At 52.3% G+C, this 20,076-nt stretch overlaps 1 protein-coding gene across 1 annotated transcript in view; it reads right to left on the bottom strand.

The window, feature by feature from the left end:
- Positions 1–11,691, bottom strand: part of ITPR3 (inositol 1,4,5-trisphosphate receptor type 3) — a 79,282-nt gene extending 67,591 nt beyond the window's left edge. The window contains exon 1 of the mRNA XM_012461656.3: positions 11,548–11,691. Within this exon, the coding sequence (XP_012317079.2) occupies positions 11,548–11,636 (89 nt within the window). The 5' untranslated portion in view covers positions 11,637–11,691. The remainder of the gene's footprint in view (positions 1–11,547) is intronic.
- Positions 11,692–20,076: the final 8,385 nt, after the last annotated feature.

The raw sequence follows: 20,076 nt of genomic DNA on the forward strand, positions 1-20,076 counted from the left end.
GAGGGCGGCCCCGGGGGACCCCTCCCCACCCGCTGGCACCGATGCCCTGGCCGTAGCGCCCCACCCCGACTCTTCCTCATGGCGGGCACCTGTGTTTATCAAACCAGCTGGGCCGCAGGTGCCCTACTGAGTACGCACCTAGCGCTGAAACCAGAGCCGCGCTCTCCAGGGGAAAGTGGCCGCGTCGCCTCACCCCACTTCCGAACGCCTCCCCACAAGGTCCCTCCGCCCACGGGCCTCGGAAAGGGCCTGTTCCCACCCTCTTCCAGCCCGCCGATCTCACCGTCCAGCCTCTACTAGGATGAAGCCCCAATCCACTCCTGCCATCGCAAGGCCGAGCTGAGGCTCCCGCGTGGCTCCCTGCCCACGCCTACCACTGGCATCGCCCCTCATCTAGAGGCCAGTGGTACCCCAGCCAAGATCACAGAAAAACTGTCCTTCTATCGCTCGAACTCTATAGTTTATCCATCGTTTTTACATCCAGTATCTCATTGCGTTCTTACCATAGTCCAGTGTGAGGCCCACAGAGTGGACGGAACCCCGGAGCCACACAGTGGCTCAGAGAATGGCACAAACACAACCCAGTCTACCAGGGGCCTTGTCTACACCTGTGTATCCCCTTCTCCCCTCCATTCAGAACCAGCCCAGCTCATGGCCGGCACCTGTGGGCTCAGGAGCCCAGAGGACAGTCCCTGCAGTGCGCCTTTCATCCACTGGGAGGCACAAGACCAGTCTGAACAGCAGAAGGGACAGGAGGATGGGGTCACAAGGAAAGGGTCCTGGCTGGAGGCCTGTGGGCAGGCAGAGCCGTCTTGGGCCTTCTGGAGAGGAGCTAGTTGACAGCTTGTTCTAAGGTATGAGGAGGACACAGTCCCTGAAATGCTCACGGGGTCTACACTCCAAGACCTTGATTTGAGGTAGGAAAGGAAGACAGCTGCATCTCAGGACCTGGGTGGCCCCATTCCACCCAGCGTGGACTTTGGAGATCCAGGTGGACGCCATGGGAAAGGCAGCAGGGTGGGGCAGTGCTGTCTGGAAAGATTAGATAAGGAGGAGGAAGGGAGCTAGATAGAAGTGGGGCAGGTGACTATCAAGGAGCCTGACTCAAAACCTGCACCTACCAGCTTGGCCACCATCAGAGCACCATTGGAGGGGGAGTCATAGACTCGGGAGATCCCCAAGGGACCCTGAACAACCCCCACTCCATCCAGCTGCGGATGAGAAAACTGTCCCTGGGGCATGGAGAGAAAACTGACCAGCCCAGGTCACACAAGTTAATGGAACAGCAAATTCCAGATCCCAGGTCTTCTGACTCCCAGCCCTAGACACTGGCCACCACTCCACAGATCCAGGCCAGCCCCAAGGAGGCCACTCCAACAGCAGGCACTGTCTGAACACTGGGTTGGTGGTGGGTGGGAGGCCTCCAGATATCCAAACTCACACCTACTAGCCAGAGGTGAGGCAGGAATGTTAAGAGAGGAATCCAGATTCACTGGTTGGGGTTCCTGGCTCATCAGAGAAAAGAAATTAACTCCTGCATCCCTGCAAAAGCAACTACTTTCTTTGCCTCTACATATCTTTACAAAGAATCCATCCTGTGCCAACCAAGGGGCCAGGCAGTATATGGAATATATGGAATTTTAAAACAAGTACAGCTAAAGCCTTCAGAAAGTTTAAAGTCTAGAAAGGACAATAAGCAGCACACGCAGAGTACCCCAATAGTCTCTCCAGGAAGAACGGAGATAGCAAGAACAACTCAGTAGAAATGAAGGTTGGGGCCAGTGTGCCAGCCTGCCTCTGCCACAGGCCTGGGTTTCTGGCTGTAAGGGGCAGGTGGGCTCTCTGACAAGTCCTGGGGTCTCTATAGCAGTGCTGGGTGCATGGGAGAACATATCTGTAAGGACAAGGAGAAGACAGGGAGCAGGAGACCAGAGGGAAAGCTGGGAAGAGAGGAAGAAAAGATGTAACCACGGGCTGCCAGCCTGCCCTTGCCTCGAGCCCTGCCAGCCCCAGGCTTGTCTCCCACTCTCCATAACCCAGAACTGGACTCTCAGTCTTTCTCACCTGACAGAGTAACTGAGGCTGTAGGACCCTCGGCAGAGCAGACCCTCAGGCCTGCTCGCCCTGGCTCCAGACCTCCACAGAGCTCTCTAGTAAACAAAGCAACAAAGGCAGCAATCCAGCAAGTGAGGCAGCCTACAGCACAACCCTGCCTTGCCAGAATTCAGTGCTCATGGTGGGAAAGGAGATGGGGGCGGGGCGCTGTTTTAGATTAAAGGAAACTGAAGAGGCATTAGAATCAAATGTAATTTGAGCACCTAGATAGGATCCTAATTTAAAGAAACAATGGTCAGGCCAGGCAGGGGTTGGGAGGCTGAGGTGGGTGGATCACCTGAGGTCAGGAGTTCAAGACCAGCCTGGCCCAACATAGTGAAACCTCATCTCTACTAAAAATACAAAAATTAGTCGGGCGTGGTGGCTGGCATCTGTAATCCCAGCTACTCGGAAGGCTGAGGTACCTGTAATCCCAGCTACTCAGTAGGCTTTCACTTTAACCCAGGAGGCAGAGATTGCACTGAGCTGAGATTGCGCCATTGCACTACAGCCTGGGCAACAAGAGGGAAACTCCATCTCAAAAAAAAAATAACAAAAAAACTCTGGCAGGTCGCGGTGGCTCATGCCTGTAATCCCAGCACTTTGGGAGGCCGAGGCGGGCGGATCATGAGGTCAGGAGATCGAGACCATCTTGGCTAACACGGTGAAACCCCGTCTCTACTAAAAATACAAATAATTAGCCAGGCGTGGTGGTGCATGCCTGTAGTCCCAGCTACTCAGGAGGCTGAGGCAGGAGAACTGCTTGAGCCCAAGAGGCGGAAGTTGTGATGAGCGGAGATCACACCATTGCACTCCAGCCTGGGCAACAAGAGCAAAACTCCGTCTCAAAAAAGAAAAGAAAAGAAAGAAACCAATGGTCAGTCTAACACAGACTAAGGCCAGGCACAACCCAGCACTTTGAAAGGCCAAGGCAGGAGGATCGCTTGAGTCCAGGAGTTCGAGGTTACAGTGAACTCTGATCATACCACTGAGGACAATGGGCACATCTGACTATTGATTGGGTCCTGAATGCCATTAGAAAACTATTAATTGGTGTGATCACAGCACCGTAGTTACATAGGGATGCATAATAAAATACTTAGAGGTGAAAAAGGTGCAATGTATGTAATTATTCATAAAATACCTCAGCAAAAAATACACATAGCAAATATGACCACTGTAAACAATTATTAAGTCTAGGTGGTAGGCAAATCGGTGTTCTAAAAGGTTCTCTCTACTTTTTCTGAAGTATATTTACGCCTCAGGCTGTGATAGCATTCATAAAGGCCAGAGCCACCCAATGTAAGTGATCGGTAAAGTCTATCCATTGCCATCATCATCATCATCATCATCATCATCATCATCATCTTTGAGTCACAGACTTAATTCTCCCTCCCATTACCTATATCACCCCCATCATCTATTTCTAGACTTCTACTGGAGAAGAGGGCTCTCCTGCACCGTGCAGGAAGGGGTAATGGCTGGCTGGCTGGCTGAATGATGGAGAGAGTGATTTGCTAACCAAATATGCACAGGTGTCTGCCTCAAGCACCTGCAGCTGCTCCTGGACTGAGATTTGTGTTCATTGCCCCTTCTGGCTCTGTCCATCTGCTGGCCAAAAAAACATAACACTCTGATCATTTTACTCCCTCACTGAAGCCTCTGCAATGAGTCTCTCCTGCCTGTTTCCCCAAGTGGAAATCCCTCAGTAATGGGGCTCCACCCAGTTCCATCCCCAGCCCACACCCTGGACTCACTGTGTTGTGAACGCCCAGCCTCATTTCTGCACCCACATTTCTCTCCTAGTCCCTGGTCTGAAAGGCCCTGCAACCTCCTCTCCTCAGGCCTCTGCTTCGTGACCCCAAGCTCTCTAAGCCAGGGTCCTGACTGCAGGGAATTGTGACTGCAGGTACGAATGCTGGGTGCCACTGGCACCTTTCGTGTGACCAGCCTGACGTACCCAGGGGTTCAGAGCTCACATTCGGAGGCCTGTGATGAACTTAGTGGAGATCTGGGTTCTGCTTTCCTCCTTCCCCCACCCCAGATTTCTTCCCCTCCACTCACACAGCCCCCACTCCCAGAGAGGGGTGCCCCGGCTGCACATGGGGTGAAGTTTAGAGAGCAGGGCTGGGGGTGGACATGCAGGGACTCCAGGCATGTGTGCAGAGGTCATCGAAACCCAGAAACCTCCCCGCAAGCAGAAAGCAGAAAGCTGGTGTGGCCCCACCCTAAAACTCAGCATGTGTCCCCATCCCCAACCCAAGCCACCACCCCAATGGACCAAGCCAGGGAGAGGATGTGGGATCAGGAATGTAGGGCAGGACAGAGTGTGAGCAAGTGGCTCCAGCAGGATTCTTTCAGGCCGGCAGGATTCAGGCCGAGGAGCTGGATGCAGCCGGAGACCCTGGAGTCCCAAGGTGGACGTGTGGCCCTGATTCTAGGCTGAGCCAACCCCACACCACCCTTTCTCCACTTCATCCCTTCTCCAGCACATCCTTGCACTGCCAGGGAAGTGCCTGGTACCTCCGCAACCTATCCTCAAGGGCAGAGGCTGATCTTACTCCCCACACGCTAGTGTAACATTTACACATGACATGAATCAGGTTTGACCCTCTGTGGCACAAGTTCTGTTCCTACACCCCTCCACCACCACAGAAACACAAAACATTAGAGAGCCTAAGAGGTAAAGGTGTACCTTGTCTTTGGTCTCCATTTCTGGAAACTTATTACCTGAGAGGATACCTATACTAGACAAGTGTTCAGGCATGTATGGACTAGGATGTTCAGGGCAAATGGTTCATAACAGCAAAAATTTACAAAGAGCCTGAATGCTGAATACTAGAGTTGCTTAAATAAATTAAGGTGGCCAGGCACAGTGGCTCACTCCTGTAATCCCAGCACTTTGGGAGGCCGAGGTGGGCGGATAACAAGATCAGGAGATGGAGACCATCCTGGTTAACAAAGTGAAACGCTGTCTCACCCAGAAAAAATTAGCCGGGCTTGGTGGCATGAGCCTGTAGTCCCAGCTACTCAGGAGGCTGAGGCAGGAGAATTGCTTGAGCCCACAAGGTGGAGGTTGCAGTGAGCTGAGATTGTGCCACTGTACTCCAGCCTGGGCAACAGAGCAAGAGTCTGTCTCAGAAAAAAAGAGAAAAAAGTTGTTTAGTGCCAGGTGCAGTGGCTGTAATTCCAGCACTTTGGGAGGCCGAGGTGGGTGGATCACAAGGTCAGGAGCTCAAGACCAGCCAGGCCAACATGGTAAAACCCCATCTCTACTAAAAATACAAAAATTAGCCAGGCGTGGTGATGGGCACCTGGAGTCCCACCTACTCGGGAGGGAAGGTCATAGAGAATGTTAATGTAAGTCACAGTTAATGTAAGTCACTTAGAGAATGTTAATGTAAGTTACAGATTTTTTTTTTTTTAGCTTTTCACATTTTCTCCATGGAATGGATTTTTTTTAAATCTGAAAAAATATATATATATTTTCAAAACACGAGTTGCATGGATTAGGCTGAGACCAAGACTCTGCCTTGGGGTACAGAAGTCTAACATCTCCTTCCAGTGAAATCATAGCTAAATGAAAGCCAAGGCAGGTCTGAAATCCACCCAGGGAATGCAGTCCGCATAGGAGGGGCAGTCTCACATTCCTGGAATTACATGTGTCTCAGAGACTTAAGGTTCAAAGGGTCCCACTGCACAGAATGGAACAAGCTGGACATGTGCCTTGATTACCACTGATTCCCCAGTGCCTAAAACAGTGCCTTGCCTAGCACATGGTAGATGCTTAATAAATGTTTGTTGAATGATATTATAAAGTCTGATGAGGAAAAAGAGATGGGCCTTCTGGGCTGAGGAGCAGGTAGACCCAGCAGGCAGGCTTTCCTCATAGACTGTCAGCCTGGGAGGGCCCCCAGATAGGGATCCAGGCCCCAGGTACTCATTAAAATCACCTGGAGAGCTTTTTAAAAATCCAACACCCAGGCTGGGCACGGTGCCTCACGCCTGTAACCCCAACACTTTGGGAGGCTGAGGTGGGCAGATCACAAGGTCAGTAGATCAAGACCAGCCTGACCAACATGGTGAAAACCTGTCTTTACTAAAAATACAAAAAAATTAGCCCTACGTAGTGGCACACATGTATAATCCCAGCTACTTGGAAGGCCGAGGCAGGAGAATCGCTTGAACCTGGGAGGCGGAGGTGGCAGTGAGCTAAGATCGCACCACTGCATTCCAGCCTGGGTGACAGAGACTCCATCTCAAAAAAAAAAAGAAAAAAAAAATCCAACAATCAGACCCCAGCCTTAAAGATGGTGATTCAATTGGTCTGGCATGAGACTTGGGAGCTGGATTTTTTTTTTAATCCCTGGGAGATTCTCAGGTACAGCCAGAGCACAAACACCCAGCAACACCCAGTAACAGCCATACACGGTGACTCATGCCTGTAATCCCAGCACTTCGGGAGGCCGAGGAGGGAGGATCACTTGAGCCCAAGAGTCTGACATTAGCTTGGGCAGCAAGGGGAGACCCTGTCTCTACAAAAAAATACAAAAACTAGCCAGGCGTGGTAATACATGCCTGTAGTCCCAGCTACTGGGGGGAACTGAGGTGAAAGGATTGCTTGAGCCCGAGAGGTGAAGGCTGCAGTGAGCCCAGATCGCACTACTGCATTCCAGCCCGGGGTACAAAGGCCCTATCTCAAACAAAACAAAACGAAAACCACCCAGCAAGTTGTTGATGGAACACGAGACTGACACTGTTCCTGAGAGCCATGCCCCTGAGGTTTCCAATGCAGGGATCATGAGCCTGGAAACCTGGGCTTTCTCTATATTCACCCCCATACTTCTTGGGTCCTGACCTCCAGGGAAGCGGGTCAGGCTGGCAGGTGGATAGGGAACCCCATGTGTAAGAGGCAGGGTCCCTTCTGATCCTACACACTATGGTCACCCAGCCCCGGGTGATCCAGGTCCAGAGGCCCTGAGAGCTCCAAATGGGGCACCAAAGCCCAGCCATGGGTGGGAAGAGGCACTTTGACAAATGTTGAAAGCTCAGCTCCAAGACCCAGTTCACCTGCACTCCCCCAGTCTACTCTCTGTGGGTCTGGGGCCACCCCTCTGGGTACTCAAAAAAGATCTTCACCAGGTGCAGTGACTCACACCTGTAATCCTAGCACTTTGGGAGGCCAAGGTGGGCAGATCACCTGAGGTAAGGAGTTCGAGACCAGCCTGACCAACATGGAGAAGCCCCATCTCTACTAAAAATACAAAATCAGTCAAGCATGGTGGCACATGCCTGTAATCTCAACTACGCAGGAGGCTGAGGCAGGAGAATCACTTGAACCTGAGAAGCAGAGGTTGAGGTGAGCTGAGATCATGCCATTGCACTCCAGCCTGGGCAACAAGAGTGAAACTTCGTCTAAAAAAAAAAAGATTTTCGGCCGGGCACGGTGGCTCACGCCTATAATCCCAGCACTTTGGGAGGCCGAGGCGGGTGGATCACGAGGTCAAGAGATCGAGACCATCCTGGTCAACAAGGTGAAACCACATCTCTACTAAAAATACGAAAATTAGCTGGGCATGGTGGTGCGCGCCTGTAGTCCCAGCTACTTGGGAGGCTGAGGCAGGAGAATTGCTTGAACCCAGGAGGTGGAGGTTGCAGTGAGCCGAGATCGTGCCATTGTACTCCAGCCTGGGTAACAACAGCAAAACTCCGTCTCAAAAAAAAAGATTTTCAAGAGATGACATGAGATCCTGACGGGTCCATCCTATGTACCCAAGGTCAGTTCTTCCTAGCCACTGACCTGAAGCCCATTAAATCCTCCACTTTTTGTTGGCCCTAATCAGCTACTCCAGCCTTGGCCTCTGCTGCTCCCCCTGGGGTGAGGGATAAGGCAGTGGCATTGGCCTCACTCTCCTGCCAAGAACAGGCGTGGGCCTGCTTTCCCTTGCTGGCCAGCAGTCTCACTGCTCCTGAATTCACTCCCTGAACTCCTCCCGTCCTTCCGACCCATAGTTAATGTACAATCCTCACCAGGACCTCTAATTCTCCAGGAGGCTCTAATTGGCCTCCTCCACTTTGCACTCAACAGTTCTGGTGCTGAAGGCTGCCCCTGCCTCCCTCCCCAACCAATGCCCCCTTCCCATCTCCCAGGTGACCTGGCCCATCTGCCCACCAAGGCCACCCTTGCCTTCAACAAATGCATTTTATCCAGCGCTTACTGGGTACCTCCTGGGACCAACACACTGGGCACTGGGTTAGCCCAGGAATTCAGTCAAATCAGCCTCAGGGTTCACAGACATGGGCACCAACAGCCTTGGGAAAGGCAGAGGGGACCAGAGTTGAGAAAGGAGGCACCAGTCCCCTGGGGATCTTAATAAAATGCAGATTTTCATTCAGTAGGACTGGGCACGGGGACCTGATATTCTGCATTTCTGACAAGCTTCCTGGTGACGCTGAAGTTGCTGGACTGATTATTTACAGCACTTACAAATCATTCCTTCTTTGACTCTTAAGTTCCAAGGAAGCAGGAAGCACAGCTCCTTTGATCACCACCAAGTCCCCAGCACCCAGTACAGTGCCTGTGGACCTGCTAAATGTATGAATGGTGTTAATCCTGGCAAGGTGTCCGGCATTAGATGGGCATACAGGGAAGCCTCCAATATGAGGGACACTAGAGAGTGGTTTGTCCAAAGCAGTTCAAAAGCACAGAGGACAAAGGGTTAATTCTGCCCTGCAGGTAGGGGAAGCTGGATCTCTCAAAAGAGGCCACTTTGCATTAGGCCTTAGAGGGTGGGACAGATTTACCCAGGTGGAGACTGGCTAAAGGGCAGGAACGACACAAGAGCAAAGGAAAAGAGACTCAGAGCGCGGGACAGGTTGACAGGTTGCAGTAATGCAGTGCACCTGGAGCTCCAGGTGTGTGGGGAAAAAGCCCCAGAAAATTATGACACAGTAGGCCGGGCGCAGTGGCTCACGCCTGCAATCCCAGCACTTTGGGAGGCCGAGGCGGGCAGATCGCAAGATCAAGAGATCTAGGCCAACATCGTGAAACCCCGTCTCTACTAAAAATACAAAAGTTACCTGGGCCTGGTGGTACATGACTGTAGTCCCAGCTACTCGGGAGGATGAAGCAGGAGAATCGCTTGAACCCAGGAGGCGGAGGTTACAGTGAGCTGAGATCAGGCCACTGCATTCCAACCTGGTGATAGAGCGAGACTCCATCTCAAAAAAAAAAAAAAAGAAAAGAAAAGAAAAAGAAAATTATGATGCAGACCTGCACAGGCCGATGCTAGAAAGCCATGCTAGGAGGGTGGACGCCTGCTGGTGGAAAATCAGGAGATGTTGGAGGTGTTTGCAGAGGGAGGGAGTACCCAGTCATAGAAGAGTGCTCTAGAGGTCACCAGGACCTGCCCCAAGATCAAGGTGGGTGGAGGAAGCAGTTCCTGGAGCAGGAAGGGCCGAGGTGGAAGGAAGTTACAGAGGCAACAGAGGGAATCCTTGGGAGGGAGTGAGGCCTGCACGAGAGCAGGGGAAGCAACAGTAAGATGTTTTCCCTGATGTTGTTAAATCTCACAGGTGCTAGGCAGGGCGCGGTGTTTCACGCCTGTAATCCCAGCACTTTGGAAGGCTGAGGCGGGCGGATCGCTTGAGCTCAGGAGTTGGAAACCAGCCTGGGCAACATGGTGAAACCCTGTCTCTACAAAAGAATACAAAAATTAGCCAGGTGTGCCTGTAGTCCCAGCTAGTTCTGGGGGCGCTTAGGCAGGATTGTTGAACCCTGGAGGTCGAGACTGCAGTAAGCTGAGATCGCATCACTGCACTCTAGCCTGGATGACAAAGTGAGACCCTCTCTAAAAAAAAACCTTACAGGTGCTTAAAAACCACAGTGTGTTCAGCCTCGGGCCAGGCACTAAGCAACAGAGGTGGTCATTTCCCAAAAGTCCTTGGTCCTCTTCACTAGGAGGAGACTTCCCCAATAGTTCCCTACGTCCCTCCCAACCCCCACACCCTCTGCTCCTTCCCTCAGCTTTATCAGAGGTGTTTACTCAGTGCCTACTATGTGCAGGCCCTGGCCTCAGGGCAGCCAGAGACTAGTCACTGCTCTCTGGAGGAGGCCTGCACAGATGCTGGCCCAGATGTTGCTCCACCCCCATCCTTTAGGGAGCTGGGAACAAGTCAGATATGGTGGAAGGGGGGACAAGTAGCCAGGGATTCCACGTGTGAAGGAGAGGTCACCAGGAGGGACTTGGATGGTTCTTCGAGAAGGGGACCAGGGCACGCTGGAATGCTGGGTGAGAACTCCCTGCTGACAGAGTCAGCCCTCCAATCCCACAATCCATTCCCTTTCCAGGAAGACCAAAGCTAAACTCCCAGCAATGCTGGGGGAGACCGGTGACCCCGCACCTCCTAGGCTTGGGGTGAGCTACGCCCTGTCCAGAGCCAGTCCTGAGCTGAGTGTGCCAGGTTGTCCTCCAAGTCCCCTGGAGGCACCACCAGGCTGGCTGGTCCCACTGAGTGGGTCAGCAGAGGAGGGAGGTGTCCCCTAGAGGGAAGCTATGTGTCGTTGGGAGAATGAGACAATTTAACCTAGGCTCCCAGACTGAAAACAGGAAAAAGGTAGCAGGCCCTGCTCTGGGCCTTGGCTGGAGAAACCATGCTATACTCCCAATCACCCAGCTGCTCCTCTGAAGATAAACCCATCCTCTCTGCCTAATTTCTCTCCTGCTCCATCCCTGCTACAGGCCTGGCCCTCTCCAGGGACATGAATTGATTCCCTGTTTATCCAGCCCAGACCCTGGGAGGTGGTGGCCAGAATTAATTAATGTTTGTGAAGTGCTGGAGAGAAGCTAGAACCAGGGACCCAAGGGCGCCAGATGACGGGCGCAGGAAATTGAACGGGAGAGGCGGGGAGAAGGGGCAGCTGGCCAGGACCTGGAAGCCTAGAAGGGGAGGGCTAAGACACTCCTACTGAAGCTGGAAAGAACAGGGAGAGAGCTGTGAGGAGGAGGTGCGACCCCTCAAAGGCACCACGGAGGATTCCGGCCTCCAAGCAGAGCCTGCCCACCGCCCACAGCTCCGCCCTGAATTCAGAGCTGGGCACGTCCAGGCCCGGCTGCCCTTCTCCAACTCAGCCTCCAGCCACCCACCTGCCCCGTGGACCACCTGCAAAGGAAGTCTCGGCCCCTCCGCCCCCTCCAAAGGCTTGCGCAGGAGGGTAGAGGCTGCGCCGATGGGGGCGCCTCCTGCCAACTCCAGTAAGGCGCCCGAGTCCTACCTGAGCAAACACTTCACTTCCTTTCTCTAAAAGAAGGAGGCGAGGCATTCCCCGCTCCTTGAGGCTGGGGGGACTTCCAGGCCCTCTGTCGGAGGGCGGCGGCAGGACGCACGCAGCTGGCACCAAGGCCCAAGGCGCCCCCTCTTTGCCCGCGCCCCTCTCGAGCTAGGCTTACTCACCCCAAAGTGCTGATGAAGCCATTGACGGAGCCCTCGGCGTAGAGGGAGACGATGTCCCCGATGTGGAGAAAGCTGGACATTTCACTCATGGCTGCGGCCCTCCGGAGCTCGGGGCGTGGGGGGCGCCCAGGGGCGCGTGGCCAAGCTCAGTGCTGAGGACTAAGGCGTCCGGGGGGCGGGGAGGGGCGCGCCCCCACCTCGGAGCCCGACGCTTGGGGCGGCCGGGGCGGGCTGGTGGCCACGGGAGCCAGCAGGCGGCGCGGCGCGGCCCGGGGTCCGGGTGAGGAGGTGCCCACGTCTGGGCGCGTCCGCCGCCCGCCCGCCCGGCTCGGCCCGCGCGTACCTGCAGCGTAGAAGGAGCAGGAAGTCTGGGGCCGCCAGATACATGCAAATCCCGCCTGGGAGGCGGGGAGACCACACCCCGCCCCCCCGCCCTCCCCCGCCAACGGCCCGCCCGCAGGCACCCATGTGCACCGGCCCGCCTCCCGGCGCCCCGCGCTCCTCGCTGGTCCGGGTCCTGGCCTCCCGGACGCCAAATGCGCCGCCAGCCCTCCTGGTCCCCAAAGGCGTCCTGCACCGCACTGGGGAGCCCTGGGTCCAGCGGGCTCGCGGAACTGCCATACCTGGGAGGCCCAGGCGTAGTGGGGAGCTCTCTGCCCTCGGGGTTCCCGGAGTCCAACACTCCCGCGGGCGCTACCCGGGAGCCGCGCGCGGAGGACGCGCCCTGGAGCGCCCTGGCCCCTGTGGCCACCGCGCGGTCCCTGCGCCCAGCTGAGAGCAGGGTAGCGCCCAGAAGCGCGCTCATCCCTTTGCAGCGCAAATTCGGGATTCATTTTTCTCAACGTGAAAAAAGCCTTCTCATTGCACAATAGAAAGTGCTCGGGCTTGGAGGGGAAATGAAGCAATGGGGTGGGTTTTGTTTTTTTTTTTCCTCCGCATTCCTGTGTACAAAGAGATCCAACTTCCGAATCAGTTCAGCCGCTCCCTCTCCAGGAGTTGGCTCCAAAACTCTTGGCTCCTGCCGTCTTTCCTTTCAAAAAAAAAAAAAAAAAAAAACAAACAGAAAGTTACCTTCGCTAGTTGATAGCGCACCCAAGCGCTAAGGATGCCAAGTCTGGGTGCCGGCCCTCTGGGAGTGACCCGCTGCGGCGGCGCCGTCAGGCTCTGGCTCCCGAAGTCCTGCCCTCAAATTCGCGTCCCCGGCTCGCTTACTTTCTGTTCTGTTTCCCGGTGCTTGGGTGTTTGCTTTCTAGTCCTTTATTTGAACTTCTAGGATAGGGTGCCCATTGCACCCCCATCCGATCACATTCGCTCCCTTCAGACCCCCCACCCCCACTTCCTGAGTTGTGGGGGGGGCGTTTGTCCCTGGAAGAAAGGGAGGAGGGGACTCGGTGACTGAAGCAGGAAGAAGAGAGGCTAGGGGAGTGGTGGAGACAGCTAAGAGCAAAGAGACAGCTGCTGACCCCGGGAGAAGAGCCCCAGGCAGTGGCGGGAGCGGGGGGTTCTCTTTTTTATTTTTCTTTCGAGGACCCCCAGGAACTTGGGAGGGAAGGACACTTCCAGGATCGCTGAGTCCCGTGTTTTACAGTTTTGTTTTGTTTTTCACCAGGGCAAACAGTAACAAGTTTCACAGCAGACCAGTCCACACCTTCATCTATATATAAGCAAAATAATAGTTTCGCCAAACAATACTTACTCTTACGACCTTTGATGCCCGCTGATATTTTCTATTCTATTTGAATTGTGTTGGTGTTGTTGCTTTAATGCTGATTGTAACCCACCGAATTGCTTTTTTTAGATGTTCCAAATGGGTTGCAAACTGCAGTTTGAAAAACCTCATCCAGTCCATTGTGCCAGAAAGAGTTGACCAAAGCCCAGAGAAGGAGCACCACCCATCAAGAGCACACAGCAGGCTCCTGGCAACTGGAGGCAGAAGCTAACCAAGCTTCTGATTTTTAGCCCGGTGTTCTCCTTCTACCCCACACCAACTGAGCCACAGCAGTGGATCACTGGAACCTCACTGAGAAGGGCCAGCCCCTGGGACAGTTTCACTTGCTCCAGAAGTCATGCCTCCTGTATCTTCCCCAAAACTTAGAAGGAAAAAATATGCATTCATTCCGTAAGCATTTATTGAAGGCCTGTTATGTCAGGCCTCTGCTGGGCATCAGGCTTTGATCAAGCTGTCGGCCTGGACCCAATTGCCTTTTTCCCCTCCCCAGACCATGAGGAGGAAGAGGGACAACTTGTCTCCTTCCCTGACATCCATATAGATGGTTCCATAACTCAGATGAGGTGTGGTAGCCGGGAATGGAGGTCACTCCACTTCGGGCCTCTCTGGACTAAAGCACATGGCCTTGGTTCTCCCCACCCCTCCCCAGCCTAGGAGTACTTGGAACCTCTGTCTCTCCACCAACCAGGAGGTCTCAGCGGGGAGGGCTCTGGGACCCCGTCACTTCCTTCTGCCAAATCAGCTCCACTGTAAGCTTTTATATACCTGGGTTGTGAGTTAGAATTTGCTTCAAGAAAAGTTCAGTTGGTTAAAAAACAACAACAAAAACCAAAGTTTAAGAAACAGATGGCGGCCGAGCGTGGTGGCTTTCCAGCTGGCCAACAGAGCAAGACTTCATCTCAAAAAAAAAAAGAAAAAGAAACATGGTGCAGGGCGTGGTGGCTCATGCCTGTAACCCCAGCACTTTGTGAGGCTGACGTGGGCAGATCACCTGAGGTCAGGAGTTTGAGACCAGCCTGACCAACATGGAGAAACCCTGTCTACTAAAAATTCAAAATTAGCCGGGCGTGGTGGTGCATGCCTGTAATCCCAGTTACTTGGGAGGTTGAGGCAGGAGAATCGCTTGAACCTGGGAGGTGGACGTTGCAGTGAGCCGAGATTTAGCCATTGCACTACAGCCTAGGCGACAGAATGAGACTTCATCTCAAAAAAAAAAAAAAAACAAAAAAAAAAAAAACGAAAGAAAGAAAAAAAAAAAAAGAAACAGATGGTACAGCTGCAGTGAGTTCACTCCCCTGCTCCCTACGTGAAGCCTTCCTATGCCTCCTCACTGCCCACAGAACAGTCCACAGACCCGAGCCCAGCACACCGGACCCTCAAGTCTTGCTGTCCTCCCACCCTCTGCAGACACCACCATTGCTCCTCAAGGAGGATCCATGCTGTGGACTGACCAAGAAAGAACGCAGGCTCTGACTCTTACAGCCTCGTTAGAGTCCCCACCCTGCCACTTTCTAGAAGACGTTCTCTCAGCCTGTGTCCTCATCTGTTAAATGGGTAAAGTGCCATACCAACATCTGAGAGAAGTGTGAGCCTTCAGCACAGCATCCCACGCAGGGGTGAGAGTATGTCCCTTCTCATTTCCCCGGGACCTCATCCACTCATATGCCTGTGCCTGGGCTCCTGTGGCTCCCTCTAGCACTTCCCCTTTTCAGTTTCCCAAGATCAGAATAAAGTCTTCTTCCCTAAGTTACTGGAGCACCAATCTTTTAAGTACTATTATGAAACATTCTAAGAAGTAATAGTTAAAAATACAGTGAGTGTGCTGTACCTTTCCTCCAACTTTGCCAAATCTTTGTATTTTGCCAAATTTGGTTTCATTTTTTTTTTTTTTAAGAATTAAAATTTAGGTGGGGTGAGGTGGCTCATGCCTGTAATCCCAGCACTTTGGGAGGACAAGGGAGGCAGATCACCTGAGGTCAGGAGTTCAAGGCCAGCCTAGCCAACATAGTGAAACCCCGTCTCTACCAAAAATACAAAAATTAGCCTGGCAGGCTGGGTGTGATGGCTCATGCCTGTAATTCCAGCACTTTGGGAGGCCAAGGAGAACGGATCATGAGGTCAGGAGTTCGAGACCAGCCTAACTAACATGGTGAAACCCCGTCTCTAATAAACATACAAAAATTAGCCAGGCATGGTGGCACATGCCTGTAATCCAAGCTACTCAGGAGGCTGAGAGGCAGGAGAATTCCTTGAATCTGGGAGGCAGAGGTTGCAGTAAGCCGAGATTGTGCCATTGCATTCCAGCCTGGGCGACAGAGCCAGAGTCAGTGAGACTAAAAAAAAAAAAATTAGCTAGGCGTGGTGGCGTGTGCCTGTAGTTCCAACTACTAGAGAGCCTGAGGCAAAAGAATCACTTGAACCCAGGAAGTGGAGGTTGCAGTGAGCCAAGATCGCACCACTGCACTCCACCCTGGGCAACAGAGTGAGACTCCATGTCAAAAAATAAAAATAAAAATAAGGGCCGGGGGCAGTGGCTCACGCCTGTAATCCCAGAACTTTGGGAGGCTAAGATGGCCAGATCACCTGAAGTCAGGAGTTTAAGACCAGCCTGACCAACATGGAGAAACACTGTTTCTACTAAAAATACAAAATTAGCTGGGTATAGTGGCGCATGCCTGTAATCCCAGCTACCCAAGAGGCTGAGGCAGGGAATGGCTTGAACAGGGGAGACAGAGGTTGCAGTGAGCCGAGATGGCGCTATTGTACTCCAGCCTGGGCAACAAGAGCATGATTCCGTCTCAAAACTAATTAATTAATTAAAACTTAAAATTTCGTTGTGGCCAGGCAAGGTGGCTCACATCTATAATCCCAGCACTTTGGGAGGCCGAGTCTGGAGGATCACTTTTGCCCAGGAGTTCAAGACCAGCTTGGGCAACATGACAAAAACCTTGTCTCAGAAAAAAAAAAAAAAAAAAATGCACACCTGTAGTCCCAGCTACTTGGGAGACTGAAGTGGGAGAATCACCTGAGCCTAGGGAGGTTAAGGTTGCAATGAGCTATGATTATGCCACCTCACTCTACTCTGGGCAACAGAGTGAGATCCTGTCTTAAAAAAACAAACAAACAAAAAATTCAGTTGAAGTTCCTCACGCCTCATGCACTCTTCAACTACGTTCTTTCCCTCCACAGACAGCCACTATCCTGATTTGGGTGGGTTTCATTTCAGGTGGGTTTTTATGTTTGTATGGCATTTCAATGTATCCATAAACAATGCATGATATCACTTTGCAGGATCCCTGTATAAATGTTATCACCCTGTGTGCATCCTTTGATACATAGCTATGGTGTGATAGTCTACTTCCTGGCCACATCACAATTACTTTATCCATTTTTTTGGATAAAGACTTATCTAAGTTTTGCTATTGCAACAATGTTGCAGTAAGCATTCTTGTCTCCTTGTGCACATGCATGCCTGTCTCTGGGGCAGTGTCCTTCAAACTGTGGATTGAGGCCCATTAATGCGATAGGAAATCAACTTAGTGGGTGAAGATCAGCATTTTTAAAACTCAAAATTGACTACAAAGTATCAATGTTTGTAATACATCATCAGGGTAACTAGTAGGGTGAAAGTTGTCTGTTGTGTGGTATGTGTGTTAGGGGTCACAATATATTTATTTTGGAGGATACCTGTCAAAAAGCTTGAAATGCCCTGCTCTAGAGTAAAAACTTAGAAAGTACCATTGCTGGATTACTTCCTAGGAGTTGCCAAATTATTCTCCAATTTGGATTTTTTTTTTTTTTTGAGATGCAGTCTCACTCTGTAGCCCAGGCTGTAGTGTAGTGGTGCAGTCTCAGCTCACTGCAATCTTCACCTCCCAGGTTCAAGCCATTCTCCTACCTTAGTCTCCCAAGTACCTGGGACTACAGGTGCTTGCCACAACACCCAGCTAATTTTTTTTTTTTTTTTTTTTAGTAGAGACAGGGTTTCACTATGTTAGCCAAGATGGTCTCCATCTCCTGAGCTCGTGATCTGCCCACCTCAGCCTCCTAAAGTGCTGGGATTACAGGCGTGAGTCACCAAGCCCGGCCTTGGATATTCTAATTTACTCTCTTGCCAGCTACATAGGAATGTGCCCACTGAACCATATCCTAAACCAACACAGAATTTTTAACATGATATTTCCTTATTCCCCCACTATCAGAGAACATATCATGGACCATCTTGGATTGAAATACTCTGTCTTTTCTGGCCTCCCTGAGCCAATTGTGAGCTGGATGAAGGAAGCTGTGTCCTTCACTTTGTGTCTCCAGGTCAAGTCAGGAAAATAGTAAGTGGTTGGCGGGGTGAGGTGGGTCACGCCTGTAATCCCAGCACTTTGGGAGGCCAAGGCAGGTGGATCGCTTGAGGTCAGGAGTTTGAGACCAGCCTGGCCAACATGGTGAAACTCTGTCTCTACTAAAAATACAAAAATTAGCTGGGCGTGGTGCCATGCACCAGTAATCCAGCTACTCAGGAGACTGAGGCAGGAGAATCGCTTGAACCCAGGAGGCAGAACTTGCAGTAAGCCAAGATCATACCATGGCACTCCAGCCTGGTGACAAGAGGGAAACTCCGTCTCAAAAAAATAAAAGAAAAAGAAAATAGTACGTGCCTAATAAATCTGTGTGGAATTGAATTGTCAAGGAGAAAGAGGCCGGGCATGGTGGCTCACGCCTGTAATCCAAGCACTTTGGAAGCCAAGGTGGGCTGATCACCTGAGGTCAGGAGTTCAAGAACAGCCTGACCATCATGGTGAAACCCCGTTTTTATTAAATAATAATAATAATAATAATTTTAAAATGGAGAAAGAGGTGGGGAAAGTATATAAACTACACCAGGAGATACATACACAAGGAGACCGTGGGAGCCCCAGCTTGGGGTGTCAGGTGCCTGGATCCCCTGGGTGGAGAGCACAGAGCTCCCAGAGATGCTCTAAGGAACTGGGAAGAACTGATGGACTGCACCTCTTCTGAGTGGCTTGAGTGGAACGCTGTTAAGCTGGGGCCAAGTTCAGGCCCAGGAAGGAGTCACCATCATCCCCCTCATGACCAATCTGCCTGGCCCAGGCCCCAACCTCAATGGCTGGGTGTCTCCCAGCACCCACCAGCCCCACCTCCCAAGGCTCCTCTTCCAGAGAGAATAAGAAGCTCTGATCAGGATTCCCGGGAAGCCAGTGATTTTAGGGGCCTCTGGGTGGGAGGTCTGGGGACCAGGGACTGGTAAAAGGATCACTTTTTACCCTCTCTCTTTTTAAAACCTTTGTTGGTGTTGTTATTACCCAGTCTGGAGTGCAATGGCGCGATCTCGGCTCACCGCAACCTCCGCCTCCTGAGTTCAAGCAATTCCCCTGCCTCAGCATCCAGAGTAGCTGGGATTATAGGCATGCACCACCACGCCCAGCTAATTTTTTGTATTTTTAGTAGAGTTGGGGTTTCACCATGTTGGTTAGGCTGGTCTCAAACTCCTGACCTCAGGTTATCCACCTGCCTCAGCCTCCCAAAGTGCTGGGATTACAGGCATGAGCCACCGTGCCCCGGCTTTAAAACTTTTACCTTTCAGACTATGTGGATGTATAACCTATAACCAAAAATAGATACAAATAAAAGATGTTAAAGCATCACCCCCAAGCTCCAAGTGCCAGCAGGAGGTCCCCAGGAAACCCTCCTCCTACACTCTGTATCCAGCCTGGGCCTGAGGAGGCAAGGAAAGAAAAGCAGCAGTGCCCAGACCTTCTGCCTGACTCAGAAGGGGACACTGGGGCTGGGGAAGGGGACTGGGATCTGGGGAGGGGCAAGCTGCTCCAAACCTACGCATCCTCCAACAGTGGCCTTCTTTCCCCTCCACCTTCTGGAGACTTGCTCTCAGCTCTGCTATGTGGTTTGCACAAGGACCAGGCCTCTCTGGGTCTCAGAGTCTGCCTCATCGTAAGCAGGGTTCACATCACCTTCCCAGATTCCTCCCTTGGCTCTGACTGTTTAAGCTCTGACTGGCCCTCTCTGACTGTGATTGGGAGGCGTAGGAGAACGTACTCTTTATGCCAGCTAGTTGTGCAGACAGATAGTCTCGTGGTTGGGGGCAGATAACAAGGAGTTCTCAAGGGCTCCTCTGCCCTGCAGTCCTGATTTGACAGCAGGGCCAAGAGGGTGGGGCGAGGCCAGGCCAGAAGGGCTGACTCAGTGTAGCAGCCACCCGGCTGGGTCACCCTCCGTGGGTGGGGTGCCAAACCAGGCCCGCTGGGGTTCCCAGAGAATTCCTTCCCCATGCCATAAGCTGCCCTGGGCAGGCACCCCAGCCCACAGTAACCACTTAGCCGCAGCCAGGGAGAATAATATACAGGGCTTCCTGGCCCAGGAGCGCGCACACACACACACACACACACACACACACTCCCTCATACACTTTCACACTCATACACCAACACTTTCACTTGCATACTCAGACACACTGGCACACCCGGCTTCTTGGGAAGGCTATAAAGAAGACAGAACTTGTTCTGTTTTCCTCACCCCCCACCCCCATGCCCCAGTCATCAATACCACATCTATTTCTTTCAGATGTTTGCTAACCACCTACCACATGCAACGGACTGGAGGAATGCAGCCAGCTAACTCCAACACGTGGTTCTAGCCTGGTGAAGCAAGAGATGAAAGCCAGCCGCTGCTGAGATTCCCACCAGCAAAAAAGAAAGCCCGACTCCCGCCCCTTCTGGTGTTGGCCTTGGAATAATTCCCCTGGTGCTGGAGTCCTGAAACCAAGGGGC

The sequence above is a fragment of the Aotus nancymaae genome, unplaced genomic scaffold, assembly GCF_030222135.1.
Source record: "Aotus nancymaae isolate 86718 unplaced genomic scaffold, 86718_ANA_hifiasm-v0.15.2.pri h1tg000040l, whole genome shotgun sequence".
Taxonomy (NCBI): Eukaryota; Metazoa; Chordata; class Mammalia; order Primates; family Aotidae; genus Aotus; species Aotus nancymaae.